The sequence below is a fragment of the Battus philenor genome, unplaced genomic scaffold (genome assembly GCF_028537555.1).
Source record: "Battus philenor isolate CCGP_79_NKW_IND1 unplaced genomic scaffold, ilBatPhil1.0.hap1 SCAF_1, whole genome shotgun sequence".
In the NCBI taxonomy this organism is placed as follows: domain Eukaryota; kingdom Metazoa; phylum Arthropoda; class Insecta; order Lepidoptera; family Papilionidae; genus Battus; species Battus philenor.
The window spans coordinates 5,703,381-5,731,082 of NW_027181661.1; the positions used below are offsets into that span (position 1 = coordinate 5,703,381).

Below are 27,702 nucleotides of genomic sequence, written 5' to 3' on the forward strand. Positions count from 1 at the left end.
ATTGTTATAATATAATGAAAAACTTTTAGACAGAGATACACATTTATTAAGTGGAGAAATTTTAACAACATATTAAAATTTATTAGTTTAAAACTATATCGTCATTATGTTTAAATTAAAACAATCGTTTAAATTATGTGTCATATAGTTAATTTTTAGATATTTACTTAAAAAAAAACATTTGCAATAGTTATCAAGACAATAGCAAGCAAAGTAGATTAAAAACCTAACATTTAAAAATTGCCAACATTATAAGCATATAACTTTAATAAATTTCGTGTCTGCTTTAACTTAGCTCTTCTTTTTTATGTTGGACCATTTCACGGATATTGTTTTTACTTTCCTTTACATTGCTCTCCAAATATTGTTTATTGTTCTCGTAATCATGAATACGAGCAGATATTAAATCAAGACTATTTCTTAGATTATTCTGTACTTGATCTAATTCGGTAAGAAGGAACATTCTGCCCACGCTCTCATAAGTCTTTGTGTTAGGTGGTAGAGTTATTACTTTTTGATACGTCAAGTCTGTTAAAGCCAACATCTTCACCAACGTTGAGATTTGGGAATCAATTAAACGGATTTTTTTCTTGGTTTCCACCGTTTTTACTTGTAAATCATTAAACGCTTTTCGCAATTCTAAATCCACTGATTTTGCCATGATTTGAGATTAACAAAAAGCGTTCAAGCGTTGCAAGCGTTCACGGCACAGAAAGGTTATAAATGACGCACCGTATAGCGCAAGTAATATATGTAAGTCTTGCCAGTTTTAATACCTTAACGTACAGATCTTTAATGACACGATGTTTTAGACAGTTTTTACGGCGTTGTAAGAATTCAATTATCACTTTGTTTTAATATGTTATCGCTTATAGCAGTGTATTGTTGCTAAAAATTTGTTAATACAATACCTCTTACTGCAGCGAGTCCGTTAATACACCTCAACTTTATTAGATAGATGTTAGATAAAAGATTGTTTTTCTTATGAACCCAGTAATTAAACTAATTGCGAGGCCCTTTTTACTGCTGGTTAGCTGATAGAGACGCCTCGGTGATCCCTATTGAGAAATTCTATAATATTAGTATTTATTTCAACTTGTTATTGCTCCTTATAAATGCGGTCTTCCATTATAGTTTACACAAAAATATACCGAAAGACTTTCAATCCATTGTAAAGCAAAATAAGCAATGTATCTCATAAATGACATTAGCTGTTTTATTATCAAACATATGATAAAGCGACAAAAATGGGTTCTGCGGAAAAGAAATGATGTCGAATAAATATTATATGTTATATAAAACACATATATTGTATTATGTATATGCCTAATATGATAAAAGGTCCAGAACGCAGTTTTCACTGTTAGTGTTAAATTATAAATTTCAATCAAATCCAAAAATTATTAATTTGATAATGATTGAGCCATTCATAGAAGTTTTATCTTAAAAGGTATATGACAGTATTCTACGCATTTTCCTATTGGAAAATATTCTCTTTCTTTTGATATTCTGGCTTTACTTAACGTGTTTCACAATAAGGTAAATAAATTTGTTAGCAGTGGCGCTAGTATCGTCGTATATTTAGTCAATTGTAACAAGATATCATTGAGACAGTGGATATAAACAAGTTTAAATTATTTTTTTTATAGAAATCGCCAGTATAAATAAACATCATTAAGAAATTTTCTGTTAAGGTTATTTTTAATAGTATTTATTGTTATTGTATTATCATTATTTTTTTTTCGGGAAAGAGGTCAGTCTGATCGACAAACAAACCCTATATGTTTGCAAGAAATATTTATAATGTGGATTCTTCGCAATATAATATATCACAGTTTAATAATAATAATTTTCCATAGGCAGACTATAAAAGCGCCAATACTGCGACGATGAAAATAGTTTGATTTTTCAAATGAAAGTGCTTATCAAGCATCAAAGTCATTTAATGAGCATTGCAAATAAAACGTTTTAATACAAATCGTTCTCGTCAATGTTTTAAACATTACATACAATGATTTGATCATAGACAAAGTACCTAGTTGTCGGATTTGCCCGTCGATCTATAGGTTTAGACCGCCGATTCACTTTTTATCTCGTCTGCGTTTCAATCGACTCTCTCCTGAGTGTTTCGAATGTGACATGGCGTCCATCATGATGTATCGCGGTCTCCTATAAAACTGTATTAATAATAGTGGTTTCGTTTTGCAATTTATTACTGAGGCCGTAATTAATCGTATATTTGCATTGATGGTAATGCATGCAAGGAAACCTCAGCGAATAAGCGATGGGTAAGTTACGTTTTTCGATGCTTCGGCTTCGCAATATATAGATGGCGGTCGCCGATCAAGTTGTGCTGTAAATCATGCGAACAAACTAAATGTTTTTGTCTGTTTTCAGGTACTTTGAGAAGCACCAGACCCATCCATATCAGGTTAGTTGTGTTAACAATGTTTATTTAAATGAATCAGTTTGAAAAAATACGTAAATAAATGTATTTCATGTTTAGTTTGGCTCTTTCTCTACGTAATAACATTACGAGCGTCCTTTTCATGTTAACACGCTCAATTTCTAATTAAAAGCTAATTAATTTGTCGTCAACTAAGTCGTCTAGATTTTAGCCGACCCCCTTGTGAATAATCCAATTAAAATGAAGAGCGTATGTATGATGTCGCGATTTCTGTGGCAAAAAACTTCTTTGCTAATTTTGTATAAATTGGTGCATATTAATAACATAACTTCACTTTATTTTTTTTAATCCACTATAGTTCTTACAATATAAGAGGCTCTAATATATTATGATGTTTCCTCTCCAGAAATACAACTCTAAGGCAGAGAGGCGAAATAGTGACTACATCCCTGATGCACGATACACTCCTCTCAGATCACCAAATGGAAATGTGTCAGCACATGGACATGGCCATGGAGCTCATATTGCACATTCAACCCATGTACACCATCATTATAGCCATCTACCTGATGATAGGCCACATGCAACATCTAGAAATTTCTACATGCAGAAAGGTTCCGAAAAGGAGAGAGATCGAGACTATAAACAATCTAGAAATAAGTACACAGGTAAGGGCATTAAATAAACAATGACTATGTCTAACCTAAATGAGTATTGTACATACACTCTGTATATTACATACATAATGAATTGTTGAAGAAAACAAAGTTGCTGTAGTAACATTTTTCAACTGATATCACCAATATTTAATTGTGTACAAAAGCAATTGCTTTTATTATTGTGTCTGTACAGCCATATTATTGTATTTAATGTACATCTGTCTAGTATGATAATCTACAATATGACCTTATTGATGTTTATTTCACCAACAACTACATAATTGGCTGCAAATTATTTATTATTATATATTGAAGTGATAGTTTCTTTTACTTTAGAAATCTTTTTATTTATGGGCTTTATTATTCAGTATGTAATTCTTCAGTCAGATTTAAACGTGTAAGCTTGCCATTACTTTAAATTCAAAAGGAATGAGTGCATTAGCCACTTTATTTTAAAATAATTAGCTGTAATTTAGCAGTATTTTTTATTTGCTCTAATAATTTAATTTTGAAGAAATATACCCATTATTATATACCATATATTTCCCCACTTTTCTGAAACTATATTCTAATAAAAATTTTCTAAAATGTGACCATTAATTTGAAAAAAGTGATCATATTTAATGTTGAATAATGTATAAGTTATCATAATTGTTAATTGTTTAAATTTAATTGTCAAGATTGATTTTATAAATGCCATTTTGTGAGTTAATAATTTTCTTAAGTTGAAGATTAAGTCTTAATGAAATTGTAGTTTTTAACAGGCTTAAATATGCATCCTAATGCAAATTAACTGTGACAAAAATCCTTAATTTATACCTTGAAAATTAATTTACCAAGTTTTCTCAATATTTGCTCTTAACTTTTTAAATAACAACAGATAAATGCTGTAGATTATTCTATGTACAATATTTATGAATGTTAGACTTCTAAACATTATTGCTGTGTTTACATTATAAATTTAAGAAAGCAAGTATTATGGCAAATGCGAACATATTTTCAATTACAATGCGAATGTCATATTTAGTATTAAGGCTTCTGATGTAATACATTGTTGATATATTTTCATCTACACATTGTACTGGTGCTTGGTTTATGGTATAACATGACTCTAACATGTACATTCAAATTATTTCAGATAGTGTCCGATCTCCAAAAGAGAAACGTGGAAAAGATTGTGAAAGAGAGAAGAATAACCATGAACGATGTGAATCTGAGAAAAAAAGTCGGACTAGTGGCATGAACTGTAGTGTCGGTAGGAGTAGTAAATATGACAAGAGAAGTGCACCACCAAGCATGCCTTCTATCAGTGAATGGTCAGAACACATTAGTTCATCTGGGAAGAAGTATTATTATAACTGTATCAGTGAAGTGTCACAGTGGGAGAAGCCTAGGGAGTGGGACTCTCGAAGGACATCATCCAAAGATTCTACATATTCTTCCAGGAGTAGTGAGTATCTTTTGTAATTACAACTACACATTTAACACTTTAGTAGAGCACTCCTTTATATTGACTTTCACAATACCCACTTAGGCAATGAAGAAGAATTTGCCAATAAAATTATAAACTTTTATATGAATATTTTCAATCATTTGTTAATGATTCAGAAGTAGCAGCACCTCAAGTTATATATGTTACTTTCAAAATTTCCCTCTGACCTAATGACATGTATAAAACCACTTAAAAATTGACAGCTTTTTTAATGTAACTTCTATTGAATATTACTTTTTGTATATTTACAATTACACAAAAAGTGGAGTTGCCTGGAAATTTAAACTGCAAAAAAACAACATTTAAACAAACATTCGGTCTGGTTGAGTTTCCCTTATCAAATGAATAACAATATAATCAAAGTTAAAATTCATGTGGATCAAAGGTTATATGGGATTTTCCTAAAAGACAAATCTGCTGTCTTTTAAATCAAGACCATTCAAAATCAGATGATCAGTGAAGGGAGTAGTTGCTAACCCCAAAACATTAAATAATTTTTGTTTGTCACATTTATAAAATTGTAAAAATTCAAAAAAGTAAATGTTTTTATGCACTTTTGATACTTTTCCTATTATTATTATCACAAATCCTTATTTTTTACTTACTTTCATGCTACTATGAGTATCTCTTTTATGAATGATGCAGTAAAACTCATATTTAAATCAGCTTTTTTTAAAAGAAAATAGTGCTTTTTGTTAAACTGTATACAATATTACTAAAATCAAGTTTGAAAATATTAAACATATGTTACATAAATTTCAATTATTTATTTTTAAGGGTTTTCCACTATCAAGCTTGTTGCTCGATTTCAGCCTGTTGTTGAATTATAGACACCCCATGTATTCAGGTAGTTTTTAAAGTTGCAACTACTAAATACTTTTCAGTATGACATTTGTGATTTTTTTCTAGTGTTCTTCAAATATTTAAAAAAAATCTTTGAAAAAAATTAGAAGGTTAGGAATTAATTTTAATTCAGAGACACTTATACTGGCAAAATATAAAGACTATTAAAGTGCATCTATTAAATCCCGTCTTTAAACAACTATTTAAATCTAATATATTAACAGTTTAATGTGATGAAATAGATATAAACAATTACAGAAATCATTTTATAACTACGATGTAATATTTCTTTTTAATAATTCTATGCCACTTACTAGAACTTGTCAGGAATTCTTAACTTGTTTTATTTATCAATTTGCAAGACACACACAGTCATCATTAGTTTATGTCATGAGGAGAATGCCAATAGCGAAACTGATAGAAATTAAACTATCCTATAATGGCATCCTTTTACTAAAATGACTGAAAAGCTTTAATGAGCTTTGATTTGAAAAGAGTCCACAATAAACTGTTGAAGAGAACTGTAACCAATTTACTAAAACTATATTTAGTGTGAGTAAAGACATCAAATTATAAATAGCTCCTTTATATCTAAAAGAGAGAAAATTTGAGGAGCTATTGTGAGTATCGCTATTTGCATGTGTAATATATGTTGAATCCATATGTATTGATGTCATATTCATGGTTCTAAGATTTTCATCACCACCAGTGGAAACGTTAGAATAATTTATCAGTTTCTATTGAATTGAAATTCACTTTGAGATACTAATGTTTTTTCATGACTATTTTATAAACAAGGTTGTTGGTTGTTGATTCCTCATGACTTTCTGCACTATTATAGGTACATAGGCACTTTCAAAAATATTATTTTGACTTTGAGTATATTCAACATATTGGTTTAAAGTTTTATAATTCACAGATATCAATTAATATTTTGTGCAGCATTGCAATGAACATTATTACACTTAATATATATTACTCTGGGACATCAAATGTTCCTTATACAAACTAAATACTACTACTTCATTACTAATACTACTTCATTTTTGTTGCTAATTACTATTAAATCAATATTTTATGCTTCAGAAAGTCTTGTACATTTAAAGAGAAGAATTATAACATTTATTGTGTAGTATTCCAAAAAAAGATTTTGTAGAATTACAAATCAATTTTTAATTTACTTAGTGTGTATGCAGCCTTAGGTGATAGTTGAATTATTTATTGAAAACTTATCACATTGTTTCATATCACAGGGAGTAGGTGTATCATGGAGTATTGTTTTAGCATAATCAGTGTGTCAGAAGCTTATGTTAGTATTTATAACTTAAAATTTGAATCTTTTCATGCAGGTGTTGTTTATCTCATAAAATAGAAATTATTAGACAGATCATAGAAGCAGTTTATCATTAGAAAAAATATATTTTTTTTATTGAAACAAATACAAAATACAATTTTTTATGGATGCCTTGTAAGCCAGTATAAAATTTCCGTATTGTGACAGCCGAGTACATAAAGCATTATTATATATAACTATAATGTTATATTTCTTATTCACAAAATATTTGTTAAATCTCATTGTTTATATTTGGTAACAACATTAGTTCAAAGCTGATCACATAATGGATTCACCTCTGTAATTTAAGAATAACTTAACTAATATGTAATATAAGTTTATTTTAGTAAGTGGTTACACAAATGCAATATATATACATTATTCTTGACAACCATAGTAAATTATTTATTTACATGAATAGGAAATCAATATACATTAAAAGTAAATGATCTATGCTAATTACTTTTATAAATAAAAATTTTAAATACTGCTGTACAAATTATAGCTGAATTAAAATGTAATTGTTTACATTAAAACATTCGAGGGTGTGACATAGGAGGTTAACCAAATAGAACATAGTAACTAAATTGTAGCATGCAAGTAGTTCTCTTGTCCAGACAAGGATATAGCAACTAATGAAATTACCATGTTAAGGACAATTTTAATACTATTATGAGTCTTAAGATATGTGCTAATATTGCTGCTGCCAAATATTTCAATATAATTAATCATTTATTTATTTACTTAAACTTAAAAACAATCGATTTAATGAGTACAACCAGCGGTCTAATTGCAAACGGTAATTTTTCTTGATCATTTCTGGGAAGACTTAGCTGCGAAAAATAGTGCACTCAAAAAAAGAACCTGTTGAAAATCTAAAATATTAGTAATAAGTAGTAAAGCTTTATTAGCTTTTTTTTTTTTAGGAAACAGCCTACTCATTTAGTGCTTTATAATGTTCAAAAAACTTGAGCCAATGATCCTTGTATAACAATTCTATTATTGATAAATCAAGCAAACAGATGAGCTTAATATATTCTTCACACTGATATTTGTGTTATCTGTCCTTAGATGGCATGAATCCCTAATTTAAAAAAAATCATGGATCATATTGTTTGCCCATTAACTTACCAGGTAAGAGGCGGGATAATGTTAAAGATTATTACCCTAAACCTCTTGAAATATGTTTTAAGGTGCTACTGTACAAATGTACATGCACGCCACCCCTTAGCGTATATATATATAACAGTCAATTTCAATTTTGAACTAAAATAATTTTTTAGATGGTTTTCGTTTTTATGGTTCACTAAAGTGCGATATTGTAGAATATGCGGTTTGATTGAATATTGAACTGTGGGTCAGTTACGGTACACGCTATTAAATCTATAAATGTTTTGATAGATCGCGATAAGAGGTCGAGATCGCGGACCGGGCGTCGCGTTGCTGACAAGGGCAAACGCACCAATAATACGTCGGAGCGATACTGGTACGGGCGCGATGAGGACGAACGCCCGCGCGGCAAGCATGCACACGACGGTAAAGGTGAGCGGTTGCTTCTGACCAAAATCTATAAAGCATGGCAATCCAGTATAGTAGCTTTCACAAGGCAACCGTTCTATATTTTACACTAGAGTAGCTTTCACTAGATAATCTTTCTGTAGGATTTGCGTATAACTAGCCTATTTAGTAAGTGAGTTTATCAAATGGTATATTTTTTAACCACTTTTAAACAGTCTTCACTACATTTAACATGCAATTGTATTTAGATTCTATACCACCATATTTCAGTCTTATTATTAATCTATAAAAAAAAAACTTCCTTCAAGAAGCCTATGAAATCAAGAAATTAGAGAGTTGTGTGTTGCAATTTAAAACCAACATAAGTTCTTTAACTTCCTCTCTGAAATTTATCAAGTATTGATGAATACTTGATATGAATATTGAAGAATCTTACGCGAGGATGTGGCACGTGGCTATGTGTAATACATATTTTTTTATTAATTGGTTTTGATAATGTTACAAGGCAATAAAAATAAAGGTTTAATAGAAAGCGGTGTAAATCAAAACTACTGGTGGGACACCATGAAATTTCTCCGAGTAGTATTTCTCCACCTGTGCTTGGATAATTAAACACTTACGAAAATTCTTTGTGCAATAAATAGTTATTTAATCCTGTATTAAAATTTATGAACTCATTAACAAATATTGATAATGGAATATTTTTTTTATTTTCATGATGGAAGCTAGGAAGAAGAAATAATAGTTGGCAATGGAAGAGGTTACATTACATAAAGTTAACTTTACTTTTTGTCGTAGACACGATATTAGCATTTTGGAATCTTATTTCTCAATGCTGTTGGAAGTGGAAAGGAGAGAGTTTTGACTGTCATCTTCAATTACAACAGTGAAATTAATTAAAGATAAGAGTGTTGTTGGAGAATGAGATAATTCAATCAGGGATCCTTTTTGGATTACAGACAGAAAGTGGAGGAGATGAGGAGACATTTGCTTAAGGTGTTTAAATAAATGCTAGTAAGTTTACAAGATTTATGGGTACTGAGATTTTTATAGAGATAATCATGGAAGTAGAAGATACTCTACATGCAGTAGGTAGATGATTGCAGTAATCTGTGCTGAGAAGCACCTATTTATTGCACGCATATCTGTTCTGACACGCAAGCTCATTTTTGGTGACAGGCACCATCAGAGATAAGAGTTCATAATTCATATATTTATCTCAGAAATGCCAGAGTTGATTATTAATTAAATTATTACTTATTAAAAAAATAATTTAGTTCTGAAACCAGAAGTCTGTCCTACAAGTGCAATAATATTGCTTAATAAATATACATATCAAAAACATTTAAATACATTGTTTTTGTTTTCTAATTTCACATGTTTTAATTGAATTTATATTACAAGTCATTGAAGTAAGTAAAATAGGTCTGTAAATATAAATCATTGGTTTAATTATTCTAGTCTTTGTATTTTTAATGCCACTTAACAAATGATTAACTTTCATAAATTATTAATAGAGTGAATAAAATATGTACATTTTATCCAGTCTTCACTGTCGTGGTGTGTGACGTACAACAAAAAATAGTTTCGATTTTGAAAAATTTTGATAGTCCCAAATACAATTAACTTGCCATTATTTTAATCGCATTAGATTAAGTTTCAAAGACTATTTATTGCTTACATTTGCTTTTCGATTTATCCCGACATGCCAGAGAATGGTTTATATCAGTCATCTTTTATATGATTGTTTTTATTGTTAACTGCTTTATGTGAGACATGTTGATTGTACAAATATGTTAAGTACAAGTTAACAAAATTCAATTTATGTTGGAACATTTAAAAACATGTTATGTTGTATGTTCAAGTCGATTGTCTTAAAAATACAAAGATAAAGAAACTATTTTGGGTTTAGAAGTATATGGGTAATAGAATGAGTTTGTAGTACATGAAAGATTATAATTGATCATGATCCGCAACTAAGGTAAAATTACAAATAAATAAAGTGGGCTTACACTTTAGAAATACTTAAGTAGCAGAGAGAGCTAAGATCAGGAAGTTATAAGAGGTATGTGTGCAGTAGTAATTTTCAGTAAGTATTAACATCACCATGAACTAGACATAAAAAGCACAAAATGTTAGAAACTGTATCGGACATATTAAATTCAATGTTAAAGATAGTCAAATATTAGAGCTGTGTACCAACACTATTATTATATAAAATCCTGCAACTTCCTCCCAGCCAACGATGCACCGTTCTCCCGGAAGGAGTCTAGAGGGAGGTTAGATGGAGTTTCCGCATTACCCACACGATCTTCGGAAAAATCTGACATTTGCGAAATTCAAGATGGCGGCCGAACTTCGGTTACCGACTTTTGCCTTATGGCGTTTTTTTTCTATATCGTTGTCGTTTTCGAGTAATCGGGGGACGGAACATTTTGCTCAAGCCAAATTTGGGTAGTGCGCGTTTTATGACCCGGAGCTGTGAATCCTGTTGGAATGTCCAGAATTCGTTATTGAATAAGGTGTTGAGAGGTTTAACTACCGCTTCTAATACTTGGTAGAAGACACCACACAAAACCATGACATATTGCTGGATAAGGCTTCGCTGAACTTTGGCCTCACTACCTCAGAAGCTTCTTTAGAGCTGAGCTGAGCTTGTAGTGCTCCTCTATCGGATAATACAGACCGCGATCGGCTGGATCTCTCACAGTTATCATCAGACATGGTTTCAGTGAACCTTCGAATGGTACGATACACAAACGTTCGACTAATCCCTAGCTTTTTCAATGTATCAAAAATGTCGGCTGGCTCCTTACCTACATTGTATAGTTCAATTACTGCAATCCTATTCTCTTTAGTGTCCTTCTCCATTTTCAAAACAAAAAAAACCTACTTTAATGGCGGAAAAAAAAGTCCTTTTTTATCATAGAAGCTAATGTTCGAAATTCAAATTATTATTTTTTAAATGAATGTAAACAGGCAGTAACAAAATTTATGGCTAGATTAGGTATACGATTGATATTTATAATGTATTAAACACTTGTAGATACGTAGTGATTCAACATATTAGAGTAAAAAAACAATTTGATATACTGTAAAGTATTATGTTGCCAATCGCAGATGGTGTTGTTATTAATTGTACGTAAATAATAATTTCCAACATACTTTTACAATACTTTAACAATGGTCATTAACTAAACCATAAAATAAACAACACAATTCCAAATGCTGCCATTTAATTATACAAAAATTGTTACACATACAACCAATGAAAACAATCAAAGAATTTTTTGGATTATGTTGACAATTAACTAAACTATACTTTGCGTGTAGGTTTATACAAAAAAATATAATAATTTAAATATGCAAATAATACTAATAAAATAAGGACTTTAAAAAGTATTATTTAAAAAAAATTGATATTGTAAATCCATAGTTCAAAATGAAAAATATTAACGATGTCTATCGATTATTTCGTAGAACACATTTATAAAAATACTAATGAAACTTTATACTTCATTGCGTTTGATTGTAACAATACTTTACCATATCGTTAAAAGCAGATCAAAATTATTGAAATTTCGTTAATTTTGTGATCAGTAGCACGATTATTTCAATAATGTCAAAATTTACGCATATTAGGTATGCTTATCGGTTATATTTTTATGTACATGTTGCGGTTGAGAGTTGTATAAATAGTATGAGTCGTAACAACTCTGCTTTATATTATTGATTCATCTATAAAATAACGATTACCATGGAAACGCTCGTGAGTGTGTTCCGTCTCGTGACGTTTTGTTTTCGCCAACGTGGGCTAGGGCCAGCGCCGGCGCTCCTGTCGCTGCGAGGGTCCCGCGGGGGGAGACAAGACAAGTCAACATGATGGACAACTTACTTTGAGATGGTATAATTAAGAATTAATCAATAATCGTATTCTTTGCTTTAAAATAATATCAAGTCTTGCATATTAAAATTAATTGTACGTATAATACTAATTTTTTAAAAAAATTTGAAAGTACAATAGTCATCGAACTATTAAATACAACTTTCCTTTTGAATAACGGTATTCGTAACCTAAACGAGAAATCAACCTAAATGAGATTTGTGACTTTGAATTGAGGTTAAGACGCGGCGGAATTTTTTTCCTGATAGTTTTAATGACAGCTCGGTTGTATACTAAATAAGACCTATTATATTAAATATAAATTGAAAAGTGTTAGACAAGGAGATTTCTCACATGGTTACGTACGCCGTTTTATTATTTTCTCATGTTTATATCGACTCTGGAAGAAATGTAGGTCATTCGCAGGTGGGTGGTAGGTGCACATGTCCTGCGCTGCAGCGCGCGTGTACAGAGCATCCTATTAAAAACTATGATAAGAGTAAAATTTCGAGAATTTTATGATATTATAATTTTGAGAACCTTATCATCACCGTAGAATTTCGAAAATATGTAATGTTTGGTATATTTAGTAAATTTAAGTAAACGGAATCCACTATCCCAAAGACAAAGCTATACAATCTAGCTAAGCGTTAGGCTTTTACGAATTACGATCCAAACTGACAGGACTGTTTTGAAAATTACCTTGGCAAAAAAATCTGTAAGCTTATCCACAATTAAAAACGTAATTACCAAACAACCACTGTTAAGAAAAATAACTAAATTAATAAGTCTAATAATAATTTAATTTAGATTCTCATATAAAAACTAAAAAAGAAAATGTCTTCCGACAAACAGACGTTGTAGAAATTTTTCTTAACAGTTAACATTGAGAAATTAAAAAAATATATTAATTCCATTTTATGAATATTATAAACTATTGATTCTATTAAACGTAATAATTTTAAAATTATTAAATTTGTGTGACGAGATATAATGTGTTGACGTGAGTAAATTTTGAAATTGTCATGTAAAAAGTTAAAATATGAAAAAAACAACGACGAATCTGTGATCCGTTTGTTACTATAAAATATAGATGAGGGCAAAATGTAAATAAAACACAAGATATATAAATGTAGATCAAGCAAAAAAAGTATAAAACCAGCAGGATTGGTACTTTATATCTCTTTTAAATGACTACTCTGTGCTGGTTTTCCAGCTACCCGAATAATAATTTTTGGCGGTGCACGTTTCTTGATCTTTTTGACAATTGTTATAGAAAGCGTACGACATCACACTAATTACATTTATGGATCTTTTATTATTTCAAGTGCATAGTTTGCGTTAAATTAATTTTAATTGTTGACGATCGTCTTATTCTGTAAGATTTGTTTATACAATGCAGTTGTTGAATACTTGGTTGTCGGAATCTTCAGGTCAGGTTTTCTCTCGTTTTAATATGACAGAAGAACCGCCCGTGTGTTTACTTGTGGACCGTAATCCCGTGTTTGTTCGAATTGTCATCATTAATTGTTAATTCATGTCTAGAATCGATTAGTTGTGTATTATAAAATATACAAGATTGATCGTATAAGTTATAACGACCGGCTTGTATGGTGCGGTTGGCTTGTATTGATTGATTGAAAATTTATTTATTATTACCATTTATTATTTATTAATCGCTAGTTATTTTCTAACTGGGTTTTGTTTTATTTCACAGAGGGGCAGGCGCAAGATATGGATATTTCACCGGACCGTAGTACTCCTCTTTCGGAAGGTTCGTACGTGCGTGAGCCGTCACGTGCCGACACCACAGTGCCTCCCGTGGTTGTTCTGGACAACTCTAATCAAACGGTTAGTTTTGTCCTTTCACATTTAATTTTATTGATAAAGTTAAAGCATTTTTTTAGTAAGATGTGATTTTTCAAGTATTCTCAAGGATTTTTTTTATTAGATCACTTTTTTAACGTCTATTATCTGGATGTAGTTCTGCAAAACATACCAAGTTGATTGGATGATGAATGTACAGCTCGTTTGCTGTCAATTAATAATGTCAAATAATATACACTACGCGATTAAAAGGCATAGAGTGTTAATAATACATCATTTGTTTACATGATTTCTAAAGAGTCATATTATACTATATTTACTGACTATATGTTTATGTTTTATTGTGGTTGATAATGACGATAGTAAGAAGAATTAAAGAATGCTGTTTGACTGTGCTTTTGTTAGCAGACAGGGTCTCTGTTGGCGGCTGCGTTGCCGCGGATCGTAGCGGTGCCCGTGGCGAACAACGGCGGCATGTCGCCGGCGGGCGGATGCGGTGCGCAGGCGGGTGTGGCTGCGGGTGGCGGCGGCGGCAGCGCGTCGTGCGGCGCTGTGAGCGGCGGGACTGCCGACAGCGGCGCCGACACGCCGCACCGCGACGCCGGACCACCCACGCCCACGCACTCCGAGAACACCGATCCGCACGCACCGCCGCTGCACCTCGACACAGCGTTGCCCAGGAAAAGTTAGTGTTATTATATTTCAATACAGTCACATACGCATTGTATAAAAACAATTCACATCCTTTCCACAATTGATCAATCGGTTTCGTGATCGCCCAGTTCTTAAAATAAACATAGATTCATTACATTGATCTCTACTGCCCTCAACAAATTCACCGACTGTAGGTGTCGCCACTTGCAAAATAATCATATAAAAGTGGTAGTCATTTTAGCGAGGTAATTATAAACCACACAAGTCGAGATTTGACCCTCGAGCTCTCATGAGTAGGCATACTATGATATTATCAATGAGTGATGCCTAAACAGAAGTCCTCTTGTGGGAGCTCTTGAACCCTTTCATTCCATGGAGCTTCCGCCTAAGCGATCTGAGAAGTTAGCTGCTTCCCAATCCTCTAAAATAGTAATATGATAATGTCCCAAGAAAAGGCTACAAGCAGTCTTAGGATCAAGAAGTTTTAGACTAAGCGTACTCTGAGCTCTGCCCATTAGAATCCATGAAATTTACAAATGCTACTTGGGCAGCAGTGAAAGCATTCTATTAAATAGCTTCTTAATTGACATGTTTAGATAAATAACGTTTAATAATGGTGTCACTAAATTATCATGGAATAAATTCAAAATAGAGTAGTGGTATCCCAGCGGTAAGGAATGAGTTACGATCTTATATAATTTACACTATACATTAATTATTTGGGATTGCCATTGCTCTCCAACAAGTTGCTAGAAGACGGAGAGCAGTGTCCTCTGCATACCATTATATCACAATGCGATTGCCACACCGCCTGCCAACCGATCTTTGGGAGAGGCGTGTATGCCTTGCAGTGGGCGGTCTATACTTAAATAAAATTACGAAATTTAAGTGTTTATACATAAAATAAACAAAAACTATTAAAAGTATATATTTAGAAGCAAATATAGGTTGAGAATGAATTGCTCAAACTACTGTACTAAGGATAATTAGAAAATGAATCCAAAAATGTATTTTTTTTAATGTAAAGTTTAGAATAGGTCCTTAGATCAAAGCGCGCTTGGGACACTCGTCCCATATTTTTTGTTCAAAATTTGTTAAAGTAAGCCATTTTGGGGAAGATTAATTTAATTATAGTTTCTATCAATTTAGGTTTTTTAGCATTTTTCTCATGACGAACACTATAAATGATGCATAGCGGTGCATCTGATGGCCAACTGTCCCGCATTCCGATGACTCCTATGTGATTTCGAGCTCTTGCTAGCGAAAAATATAAGTGAGGACAGCGTCGCCTCGCTAATAACTGACGATAAAGATAAGCCTGCGCTTCTCAAATACTGCAGGGCTATAGTTGATGGCGTGATCAAAAGAAACGGTCACAAAAAATAAAATAGGTCGGGTAAGCATGTAAAAACAGGAGGAAATGAAAACGAAATTATAAACAAAAATTATAAACAAAATATATATATAATAATAAAAAATATTTAAAAAATAGAAATAATGTTATACATTTAATATGTACAATAAAAATGTAAAGCCCTGTCCAAAACCAGAGAGGGGCTTACGAGAAAAAATAATGTTTCATAGTGGATAATATTATGAATATCGCGTACTGGTGTGTTATTTCAGTGGAATGCCTGGGCAGCTACTCCTCAGTAGTGGGCGGAAATTTGCAACACGCGCCGCCTATGCTCACGCCCTCACTTGTCAACTACGTGCGCGCAGATCTCACTGCGCACGTTACCGGTTGGCCCGCCGACATACTCGAGAAGCAGGTACAATGCTTCACAACTCTTTCGCACCATCTACGCGTTACACTCTAGTATGGTGGAGATCATGATCACAGATTTAAGACGTGGTCGCTTACGATGTGATACCTCTTAAGAAGGCTCAAGGTCACCCAGAGAGCATTGGTGACCAATGTATAAGTAATTTACAGCTTTAAAGGTGTTTGCTGACGGATAAGTGATTTATACATTCAATTCTTTAAGGATTTTTTACACTTATAACTAATCTCTGTATATTTTGACGTCGGCTGACCATTGACAGAGTAAGTAAAGAAATAAATAAAGTCACAGCATATTCAGACAGTAATGACAATCTGCATTCTACAGCTGTACAACTGTATGTAACTGTAATGATGAGGATAATGTTAGCTATAGGTTTAAATAGATTCTTAAGTAAAAATGAGTTTATTGAGTAGGCAAACAAATTCACGGAAGAAGCATACCAGCTGGGCTGCCTGCAGTGCACGCGCGTGTCCGCCGAGCTCAAGTGCTCGCGGTCGCTCGTGCGACACACCGAGATACAGGCCACCCTTCAAGAGCAGAAGTAAGTTGTCATCACCTTATTGCAGTTGTTTTTGCGATGAGTGCGTGTCTTTTACTTAACATTGTGTTTATGTTGTAAGGAGGCGCTTTGGAAGAGAACTGAGACGTCTGCAGATGACACGCCGTCGCTTAACTCTTAGGAGTAGGCACGTATATGAGTTGTCTATTTGCAGGAAACAAGTAGTTGCAGGTGTTGGAGAATGTAGTACGGGTTTGTCTGTGTTTGTTCGTTATAGTTTTAGTATTAACCCCCGCTACCTTGGGAAAATTGTGGTTATAAAGAGATGTGTTGACTTAAATATGTGTAATTGACGTTTACGCAGGCTGATGTACCTCCGGCAGCAAATCGAGCGACTGGAGGAGCTCAAGTCGCAGAACTCGTTCATGTCGGAGGACTAGGTGGCGGCGTGGGGCCGGGCCGCGCTGCGATCTGCGCCGGCGTGATCACCTGACGCCGCCTTCCCTATGTGCGCGCACCCACTGTCGCCACCCCGCGCCCCACCTACACGGACTGCACCACTGCTGTTTGAGATCCCCATTTCAGTGTTCTGCACTCGAGTGCCACAATACTAAAGGCTCTGCGCACCGCCCGAACACTGACTCGCTGCCCAACCTACGCTTATATAAATACTGTTATGAGGAAAATTTTTTTTATGTTAAATGAAACATCTATTATTGTAAAAGTGAAGCTCGTTCGAAATTTTCTCCATTGAATTTTTCATTATGTCAGCCTTTGGACGCCCATTGCATGGCATAGGCTCTCCTCAAATATTGCCACGTTAACCGGTTTTGCGATGTTGTTGATGATGTTTTGCATTAAGTATCTCTCCGGCGATGTGGACTTAATCGTCGGTCAACGTAATTGGGGCCTACCCGAGGAGCGTATACCGGCTGGATGTCCGTCGGCCATTAGGTGCATACAGTCCATTAAATGTTGAGGCCATTTATTAATAGCCTCGCTCTTTTCATGCGAATTTATTTCACTGCCAATGTGGTTAATACGAAATTTAGAGTATGCCACATTCTCCGTTGGATCATGATGTATGGTGAGCTATTTTGAATCATTATCCAACTTATTAAGACCGGGACTAGAAGACGGACAGTCTTCAGCTCTGCTGAAGTCAGAAACGTTCCTTTCCGACCATACGTGGGTGAATCAAACTTATGACCCGTGCCTTTTGATATCTATTTCACAAAAAATATGGTTCAATCATTCCTCCACAGTACCTCATCAAACCATTTTAATCAATTGTACAGTTCGGTTCTATTTATCACTGCACCCATTTTTAACACCACCAAAATATTTAACACATTTTTGGCGCGAAAATAAAAAAGTCCATATACATGTTGATTGGTTATAGGAGTAGAAGAGTTGAGGGAGTAAAAGTATTGCTCATTTGTCAGCTTAAGCTTATTACACCTGATTCCAATTAAAATAAAGATAGTCATTGTACAATATGTTAAATTATTTTTTTTTCTATTTAAATGCAACAGCTCAATAAATTCTGGCAGTATGAAGTCTGCAGCGAACAATAGTGAACATTAATTAATTTTTATACTTCACACTGTAATATTATTACCTTTATTTTTGGATAGGGTGTACCATGCATTAATTAACAGCAAATGCATGCAGCATGCACATGCAGCAATCATACTTTTACCCCGAAGCTTTTTACACCAATGTTGATCCTCATAACTAAACACCCTGTATAATCTTATAAGAACGACAACTTTTCGTTTAAAATGCAATATTACTTGTTTTCCTTGTGACAGTATTTACGACCATTATGTAACGTCTATTGAAGACGAATATTCATCTACGAAATAATTGTTCTTTTTGTATTGAACTCTACAATAAACAATGCTGTGAAATGAAGATCGTGATAATAGTTAAGATGACTACTAGCATTATTTTATTAAGGTTTATTATTACGATCGTCATTGACATTGGTGAGGTGTTGGGTTTTGTAACGTGCTTATTGTAAGTGTTATCAATTCGTAGATGATCCTGGTTTTTGTTGAATGCATGAGCTGTGTATCTAGATGTTGGGCAGAGGGCGTTGTCGGTGTTTCGTACAGTGCACTGAGACGGCGGCCACGTTTAGATTCGGCCCGCGCGGTTCTATCGCTGCCGATGTTCAGTTTCGACCAATCAATGTATAAACTTTGTAAAAACCAAGTATTTTTAATAATAATTGTAACAATAAATGAATGCGAGTAATTGTGTTGTCGATTTCCGTCGGGGTACTGGTGAGGCCAGCGGAGACCGCGTCGGCTCGCGCCTTCTTATTTTTTTAATAATATAGGCTATTTGTAAACCGCTGTCATCACCGCCCCTCCGTTATAAGCATCCCATGCAGAAATACTGTGATAATCATTGTGTGCGTGAGGACTGAAGCCCGAATAAATACGAGTCAATTAACGATGTAGATGATTTACTAAAGAAAGATTCTAAAACTAGTTTTGTGAAAGATCAAACAGAATTCGGGCCCTTGGAGCACATGACGACTCGTTGTCGAGTATTGAGGGTCCGCCTATAAACATGTTCATGTTAGTGATAGCCTGTTTCAACCACTAAGAAAATCTACATTTAGCTTGAAATGACATTAATCATTGACACTCATCTTCGGGGATTAAACATTTTATTTCTCAGAGGTTCCCTTCCCTGGCCTTTTTACAAAATTGTGTGATTATTTCTTGGCTGTTGTCACAGGGTCTAACATGGGTGTTCAATTGTTTTCACGTTTACAGGCGGGCCTTCGATGAATGTGCGCGTGAGGATCGATGGCTTTTGATTATGGATTCATTGTACACTATTTAGTTATTGATAATTATTTATTATATTACGGTTTATCATGTCGTTATTAGATTTTGCACATGTTGTGTAGTTTTCGTGTTTTTTTTTTAAATATACCTAATAGAAATTATTATTCAATCATAAATTTGAATTGTCTCCCTTAATAAATATCGAACACTGTCGTATATTACTAAAGGAGAATTCTCTGTAATGGATAGCTAATGTTAATCATGTTGTTATACAAAGTTGGTTTTAATCAGTCTTAATTGCATAACGAGTAAAGATAATTTCTAAGTGAACAGTTGTAATGACCGCAAGTCTTTGGGAGGCTATCAATCAAGTAGCTAGAAGATATTTTTTTTGCCTAAAAATGTGTGTGAGATGGTGAGACGGCGGAGAGATATTGGTTTACTGTATATGTTGCTGGTTCAATATGAATTAGCGAATTGGCGGCGTTTTAAATTTCTTTACTCATGGGACATGTGATTTGGGGTGGCCTTCAATCCTCACGCTAGCATATCCATTGTCTTACACTGTAACTTGCGATTGTTGTAATCATAAAGATCTGTGTGGAGTATGCTCCCCTTGTGTAAATATTGCTCGGGCCGTGCATTTAGTGTGTTGAGAATGTAATGAATCAGTTTCGGTTGGTCGCGTGCTTTCTCCACACAGACCTCTGCCACCATCATCTCCTTTGTTTTATCATCACACTGTGATTTTTGTTCACGAGAATTGTTCATACTATAAAGATTTTAAAGAAAGTCAATGTTGTGGGACCACTCCATTAAATTGAATATTTTAATAATAGCCTTTAGCAAAAATTTTTAGAGTACTCCAAGTATACATATTTTAAAGATGTACAAATTAGTATAATGCATTCAAAAGGACAAACTGCTTATGCCTCGATTATGGACCTATGAAATTAATTTAAATGTTACCACCATCTCAAAACTTATGTTTAAGTTAATACAATTAAATATTTTTTATAGCAGTTCTTTTGCTAATGCAACGTTTTTGTTTTGTGTACATGACATGGATATTATTTTTAAATTTATTTTTGTTTCATACTATCAAAAGATATAAAATATGGCACAGAATTAGGAATATAGAAAAGAGCATATTGTCATAAGTTGAAAGTACTTCAGAAGCTCTTATATTCCAACACGAGGTATTAACAAGGCATTCATCAGTGGCGAAGTGGTGTTTGTATAAAGAGAATAACATCTTATTGAAGAATGCAGACCCATCATGTTTCGGATTGGACTATGAGAATGCTTTACAAATGGTCGAAACCTGGTTGGTGCGTCCAAGACCGAATTGACTATCGATCGAGAGGTATTTGCATAATAACGCGACCATGTTGGTCCGAGTAACTGAGTAGACCACGAAGGAGATCATGTTGTAAAAGAGTGTGAGACAGGGAGACGTTATTTCCCAAAAAGTTCGCTACCAACAGGAAAGCTGCCGTGAAACTCCTGGAATGGCAATTATTTGGTATCTACGTCAGCGGCGAATACATCATTAATCTTTTGCACTGAGTATCGCAACGGATGGCTGTTAAAATGAATATGGAATGGATGAATTTATAGCTGTCTCTAAAAGTGTATAATTAGACTAAACAAACATAAGTGCAATAAAAAAATGATCAAAAATTAAAGTACATCACGAAAACTATTTCTATCTCGTTTGTGTTAATTATCTTTTCTGCATCAACTGTCTTCAATACCTTTTCTACCTCACGGATGAATTATAATGCCAATAACTTAATTAAGTTTTTTGTTTTTATTCGATTTTACACACGGAAGTTGTGTAACGACAATGTGAACCTCTTATAATAATAATTCATTAAATGTACTTGCAGATACTAATCTTTTCAATCAATCGGACGATTGTATATCTCGCTGGAACTTTACATGTTACTAATTCGATAACAGATGCTACTATGAAAATTTTCAATTCATTAGGAATGGTCTCGCCATCTTGATGCCCACAAGATTTAAACCAGTTTAAATAAATCCATTATAAATACTGTTTTCTATTAATTTTGAACCCCCTTGTGTGTCCTTTAAAAGTTATACCTGAGGAAAATGGCGGGAGTGTGAAAAAGCTGTGACGACTAAGAGAAACAGGCGAACCCAGTGTCGTCATAATTTAGTCTCAAAAATAAATTTAAATCTACTTTCTTACTTTCCTGATACGATGCAAAATGTAAAACGAATTGGTGTATACATTTTTGTACATAAAATTCATTCTGACAGAGACATTTAAATTAGGGATTTGCAAAGAAAGATTTTAAAAATAATCGACAGCCATCACTAATTTCCTATTATTAATATCGATAGCTGCTATTAATTTCGAAAAATCGATATTCGATGTATATTCTTGACATATAATTTAAAGGCTCTAAAATTTTAAATTTGTTATTTGTGTATCACACTTATTGTTATAATTATTTTGTCTAAATGATAAGTATGTACAAACAGCGAGGAACATTTTAATGCAAGTTATAATAGCTTTGGAATCTGGAATGGATTTGTTTTTAACAAGTATCACTTATGAACAGTATCTCTTATAAATATGTGAATACTAACAAAAATGCGTAATGATTTCTTTGGTTTATGTCAGACGGTTGTGTCCATAAAAATCTAAGTAGCAAATCTATCTAGCAATATTTGTACCAACAAAAAACTAAAAAAAACCAAACCTAACATTATTTCAGGTTAATTACGATTTTACGCAGGTTATCTCAAAAATTGTCCGAAATCCTTAATATGCTTAAAATTTCCCGCTATCTTCTGAAATACTTGCCAAGATATAAACTAAGTTGAGCCTGATAAAAGAAGCTGGTTATTTGTGCTACCTAGCATAATTGATGAAAAAGGGTTAAATTTGAATAAAGAACCATTGTTTAAATATTTGTCTGTTGTTTAAATTTTCTCTGTTCCAATAATAGGTACATTCCGTATTTAAATCACAATAATAACAAAACATCGGCAAAGAATTTTTTGGCCGTCATAAATATTTTGATAATTTTAAGACAATAATCGCGTCTGGGTTTAAAAAGATGATTTTTTATTTCGCATAGGGTAAAGGACACAGTAATTGGCTTCGAACCAGTTACTGGCCCCTTGCCTTTAAAACGAAAATATTAAGAATATGAATTAGTGAATTGACAAAAAAACCTTTTTGAATATAATATAAAAACTATTTGTTATGTTGGTAATGCTTTTGACCGTTTACCAAAAGTGTTAAGACGAAAAGTAAATTATTGTTGACGGCTTGTTTTTTTACAAGTAGCGTTCGGTTAAGCACAACATATTTTATAAAAGTATTATTTAATTTTTTTAACATATTATGTTGATGAACACAATAAAATCTATTAATTTTATTGTGTATAAGGTATTTAAGGGCATTATTTATAGTAAACCGATAGGTCAATCACTGATCTACGCAGGAAATATGGTATCAGTGATTAGCCTAATGGTAAATATCACTCTAGTTTCTTAAATTTGACTGAAGATTGTTATTGACCCTCTTAAAACATCATAAGTGATAACTGACAAATTTTGCTGCCTCTAGCCCTGCTTTAAACAGTCAGAGTTTGGCCCGGGGGCCAATCATTACTCTTGATACTACAATTCAGTTTTATTTTTATTTCAGTCAAAATGCCGAAAGTTAAAAAAAAAACATACATATGTTGCCGCCTCAGCATAGCTCTAGTCGCTTTATACCCTAACGCGCCAATAATTTTATAATCATATGCTGTAGGAATTTTCAAGCCAATCAAGACAGCTTGGAGCCGCGATGCTAAAAAGTACTAGCGCAACCACTCCGAGTGTATCATAAACTAGGTTGCTTTTGTCGAAATGCTTAAAGTTACCTTTCAGAGTATATTACAAACAATCTTAGACAATGCATTTAGACCCAACGAGCTCTATCCTTTCGATCCGAACTCTATCAACTACTCGAAGTGTCTGGGCAAAAATATGAATGACGGCTATGGTATGCAGAGGACGTTGCTGTCCATCCTCTGGAAACTTATTAGTCAGCCACTGCACTATAACAATCCTATATAATGCAAAAATATTTAAATGGTACATATTAACATAGTTTTGGCGTTTGCTTTCCTTAATTACCATTTTTTTTCGGGCATCGATTAGGCATAGACATAGTTTCAAGTGTAGATCTTCTCTTTCAAATAAGCTCAAAACAATTTTTGTATTACATATTCTTAATTTAAAGTGTAATTATGTACCGAGAATAAATCTTTAAAAAATATTTGTGTTAACCTTACCGCAGACTAACCAGTAACTTGAGACGTTTTGGATCACTTTTGATGATTGAATACCTCCTGTATTAATTAATTCAACGTAAAATAATTACACACCTAAAGTAACAACACGATACTTTTATATTTTAGTGTTTAATGCATCTTGACATTTTTACGAACATAATTTCTTAAACACTAGTCTTTGTATCTTGCTTAGTATGATATTTTCTACCGGTGGCCGATGCAAGCATTACTATTTCGGTTTATGGAACGTCGTAATTGGTAAAATTAGTAATGAGAAATCTGTTCCGATATTATGTCCGTGCTTTGAGCCTTTTCGCTTTTACAGCTTCGGAACCAGAGTTGAGCATGCGGAATCGAGGTTTGCAAACTGTACTGCTACAAACTAATATACATGGTCTTTGAATAAAAGTGTACAAAGAATCTAGTCGGTGGCCGAAGGAGAGTACGGACCCCTTCTCTAACCATTGTCGCTAAGAACGAATGGAGAAGGAAACGGCGGTGCCCGCTTCCGGTCATGAACGAATTTCTGATGAATGTGGCGCCTGATTTTAGTGCAGCGCACTAAAATCACAGTTGGATTATGAATTGATATGGCTGTAGCAGTAGTATTATTCCTTTGTACTCAGATTAAATAATGACACATTTCACGATTGTGCTCAATTAAAACACACTAAATTTTTAAAGATATTTATTTACGTAAAATAAAGTGAAGGACTTGTATATATATTATTTAATAAAATTGTAGTTAATCGGTAAGTTGCGTTAGAAGTGCAGTACCCCTTAGTATCCAAAAGTCGGGCGGGTGATCCGCAGGTAGTAGGATGGGCAATACGAAGTTGGTGCTGTGCCCAGTTGTGGCCAGAACTCCTGCGCGCGCCGACGTGCGGTACAGCGGGGACTCGTAGCGACCTCCTGGTGCCGGCGCTCCCACACGGCAACTTACCCGCACCGCCGGCAACCATGCCCACGTTTGACCTGCTCAAAAAAATATTAGGCGCTGTATGAAGCATTATATGTTTTAACATTTAACAGTTGTGGGAATCTATTTAAGAGAAAGCGCTATCGCTGGGGTCGTAGGGAAAACGGTTATGCACCTGTCTGTACTCGATTGCGACTTCACCTTGTAGACGCACCACAGTTGTTCTTTAAAATTCAGCATTAGAAAGCCTGCAGTGTTTTTATTCAGTCTGAATTGGTAGTGGGCGGTGCACATCGCACGTGCAATCGAAGGCCGTTGGAGACAGAAAGATTCTCGAGTGTCGACTATGAGCCGGTAGACACGGTAAGTATAGGCTCTCGTCAAGGTCGCGAGAATTCAATGGAGTCAGGAAGCGCAAGATCGGTAACCTTGGCGACCTTTGTTGGGCGAGGCCTATGCCCCACGGGCGTCTGGCGGGTGACATGATGATAATGATTATCCACATAAGATCATTTACAGTGACCAAGCTTTCATGTTATAACTTTCAGAAGAGCCTATTTCAATAGAAAGTAGAATAATATTGAAGTTCTATATAATGATATCCTTAATGGTAAGCTACGAGGGTTCTAAATGCGCCCGGGTCTCGGAAGAGCCCACAACAAGTTCGGACGATTTTTTTTAGGTCACACAATATTATTAATACAGTGGTAGATCAATTAAAAAATAAACAATTGTGCTAATATGTAATTGCAGTATAACTAGGACATAAGGATATCATATACTTCGTGTCTTGATCAAATTTTACTACTGTGCGTTTTGTGAGGTTTTGTATTAGAAAGATTCAGACCTGGCAGTGCGTCGGATAAACAACCACGCGCTACGTCCCATCGACCGGCGTCAATGTACAACCCGTGGATAATGATTCCCTCCTCCGGCGCCACTAGACCTTTGTACACGTCCTCCGCCTCGTCCCTCTGTGTCCACCGTTAAACAACATTAGCGCTCGATAAAACTGTTTTATTAGCATCTGTTTTAAGGAAAACATTAAGAGCTGTGAGGGGTTCTTTATCCTAAATTAAATGAAATACTTTTGAGTTGAGTAAAACACATGACTGTCCTATACGGAACACAATTATGGAATGGCTATATATACACCTGAATCATAAAGGTTTCCCTCAGCCGCGAGGTGTAATTGTTTAGACGTTACTCGAAGTTCATCGTCTAACAACAACATTATGTTCACATGCGTAAGGAGTTGTGCGATCATTAAGTTTTCGGAGCACGCGAGGAACGTTTAGTTTATGATAAATGTGAGTACCTTAGGGTTCTTGTTATAGTTGTAGATATCATCCTGTGTGATGAACACGGTAGTAGGGTGGAAGTCGAAGGCGAGCACGTCCACAGGCAGCTGGCGACGGCGCGCGTGGGCCTGCATGGCGCCCGTCAGCAGTCCTTGCGGAAAAAACAGCCCCGACAGCCAGCTGCTGCCGCCGCGCCCCCGCTGCCACCATGACTGTTCATACCATATTGCCATTCATCAACATCATGATCATTGTTATCATTTAAATAGACCTGCTCTCTTGATTTTCAGGCGATTGCAAGCGGTGTGCATGCCTGGTCTTGCTATGACCTTGACAGAATCATTTATGGTCCGTGACTTTCAGACCCTTAAGGCCCCAATGACATTTTCAAACCGCGAAATATATTTACTTCCAAAATTTGTTTTGGCTTTCATTCAAAAAGACTTTCGAAAAAAAATATGGTAATTTTAAAGTTTTTACTTAAACTACTACTTTTAGAAAATTTACTTAGAAATTTTTTAACAGGGCAGATGTTATTAATACAATCAGCATTAATGTTACAAAAGCCCGTATTGCATCACAATTGATGTCGTCAATTTCACATCCCATTAAAGGATTAAAGTTAATACCTTTTAAAATTATCAAAATTTGCTCGATTGCTTTCGCGTAAAATGTTATTGTTTCGCTGTCGGCCAGAATCCATTATGTAATGAATATAACTAATCAATAACTTGTGGCAATACAAAGTCTGCAGGGACAGATAGTAAACAATAACTAATTTTAATATGTCGAAATATCTCTAATTTACATATTGAAATTACACTTATATTATTATCATGACGTTATTTATTATTTCTGAAACCATTAAGACACGCGGGTAGAGTTTACCATAGCTTTACCATCAACTCTTCAAAGCTTTTACACCTCGAACAAATCACCCCTTTGAAGTTTTTTTTGTTACATCGATAACCAATCAGCCTAAGCACGAGAACAAAAACATGTGTCATGTACAATGATTTCTTTATTACGTAATTGCATTAGTGACGTAGCTAAATTAGTTGAAACGAGTTATTAAACTCTGCATGTTTACAGAGCTGTTCCTAATAATGCGATTAAAAACCGATAGAACCATGGTGTTCGGCGGCACGACTAAATTGAAACGCTAAGCGTGTATCGAGTAGAAACCCAAGCCGAGGATCCCTCACGGAAGTGTTTGCTTCCACTCTCTTCTTAAGGGTCAATTTCAGGCGGCCAGCGTTTCACTTGCAGCCTAGAAGAATTGTTGAATCTTGATGCTTTATCTTTTACTGCTTTGTCCATCTCCCCATCTCTCATCTGACTTCTTCTTTACTTGTCCAAAGCTGTTATTTCGAATAAACTTCGGAATTAGTGAGTCAGGAAACCATTACATGTTTAAAACACGACGTAAATTTTTCTTTAATTATATA

At 34.1% G+C, this 27,702-nt stretch overlaps 3 protein-coding genes across 7 annotated transcripts in view; 1 reads left to right on the plus strand and 2 right to left on the minus strand.

Annotated features, from left to right (window-relative positions):
* Positions 1-36: 36 nt before the first annotated feature.
* Pfdn1 (prefoldin 1) lies at positions 37-728 on the minus strand. The gene has a single exon (XM_068763780.1). It carries the CDS (start codon positions 659-661, stop codon positions 287-289), a length of 375 nt encoding a protein of 124 aa, XP_068619881.1. The 5' UTR covers positions 662-728; the 3' UTR covers positions 37-286.
* A 1,327-nt stretch (positions 729-2,055) lies between these two features.
* wcy (WW domain-containing adapter protein with coiled-coil wacky) lies at positions 2,056-19,164 on the plus strand. Of its 5 annotated transcripts, none has more exons than XM_068766305.1 (11): positions 2,057-2,288; positions 2,398-2,431; positions 2,814-3,075; positions 4,205-4,516; positions 8,136-8,276; positions 13,853-13,986; positions 14,368-14,647; positions 16,243-16,388; positions 16,817-16,944; positions 17,024-17,154; positions 17,267-17,304. In XM_068766305.1, the coding sequence occupies exons 1-11, from the start codon at positions 2,248-2,250 to the stop codon at positions 17,269-17,271; spliced, it is 1,614 nt and encodes a 537-aa protein (XP_068622406.1). In that variant the 5' UTR covers positions 2,057-2,247; the 3' UTR covers positions 17,272-17,304. The 5 variants fall into 5 exon arrangements, with proteins under 5 accessions (XP_068622728.1, XP_068622406.1, XP_068622490.1 ...); XM_068766389.1 differs by having other exon boundaries at positions 2,058-2,288; positions 14,371-14,647; XM_068766627.1 differs by lacking the exon at positions 8,136-8,276 and having other exon boundaries at positions 2,056-2,288.
* Positions 19,165-24,779: 5,615 nt separating this feature from the next.
* Dhc16F (Dynein heavy chain at 16F) overlaps positions 24,780-27,702 on the minus strand; it is a 103,695-nt gene continuing 100,772 nt past the window's right edge. Inside the window, exons 65-67 of the mRNA XM_068771398.1 lie at positions 26,272-26,466; positions 25,801-25,927; positions 24,780-25,009 (exon numbers count right to left, since the gene is read on the minus strand). Of these exons, the coding sequence (XP_068627499.1) occupies positions 24,780-25,009; positions 25,801-25,927; positions 26,272-26,466 (552 nt within the window). The remainder of the gene's footprint in view (positions 25,010-25,800; positions 25,928-26,271; positions 26,467-27,702) is intronic.

Excerpts from the sequence above, each read along its gene's own strand:
- Pfdn1 (XM_068763780.1), bottom strand. The coding sequence starts at position 661 with ATGGCAAAATCAGTGGATTTAGAATTGCGAAAAGCGTTTAATGATTTA.
- wcy (XM_068766305.1), top strand. The coding sequence starts at position 2,248 with ATGGTAATGCATGCAAGGAAACCTCAGCGAATAAGCGATGG. Across the intron at positions 2,432-2,813 it reads ACCAGACCCATCCATATCAG|AAATACAACTCTAAGGCAGA; the intron begins GTTAGTTGTGTT and ends TTTCCTCTCCAG. Across the intron at positions 16,389-16,816 it reads CCGACATACTCGAGAAGCAG|GCAAACAAATTCACGGAAGA; the intron begins GTACAATGCTTC and ends TTTATTGAGTAG.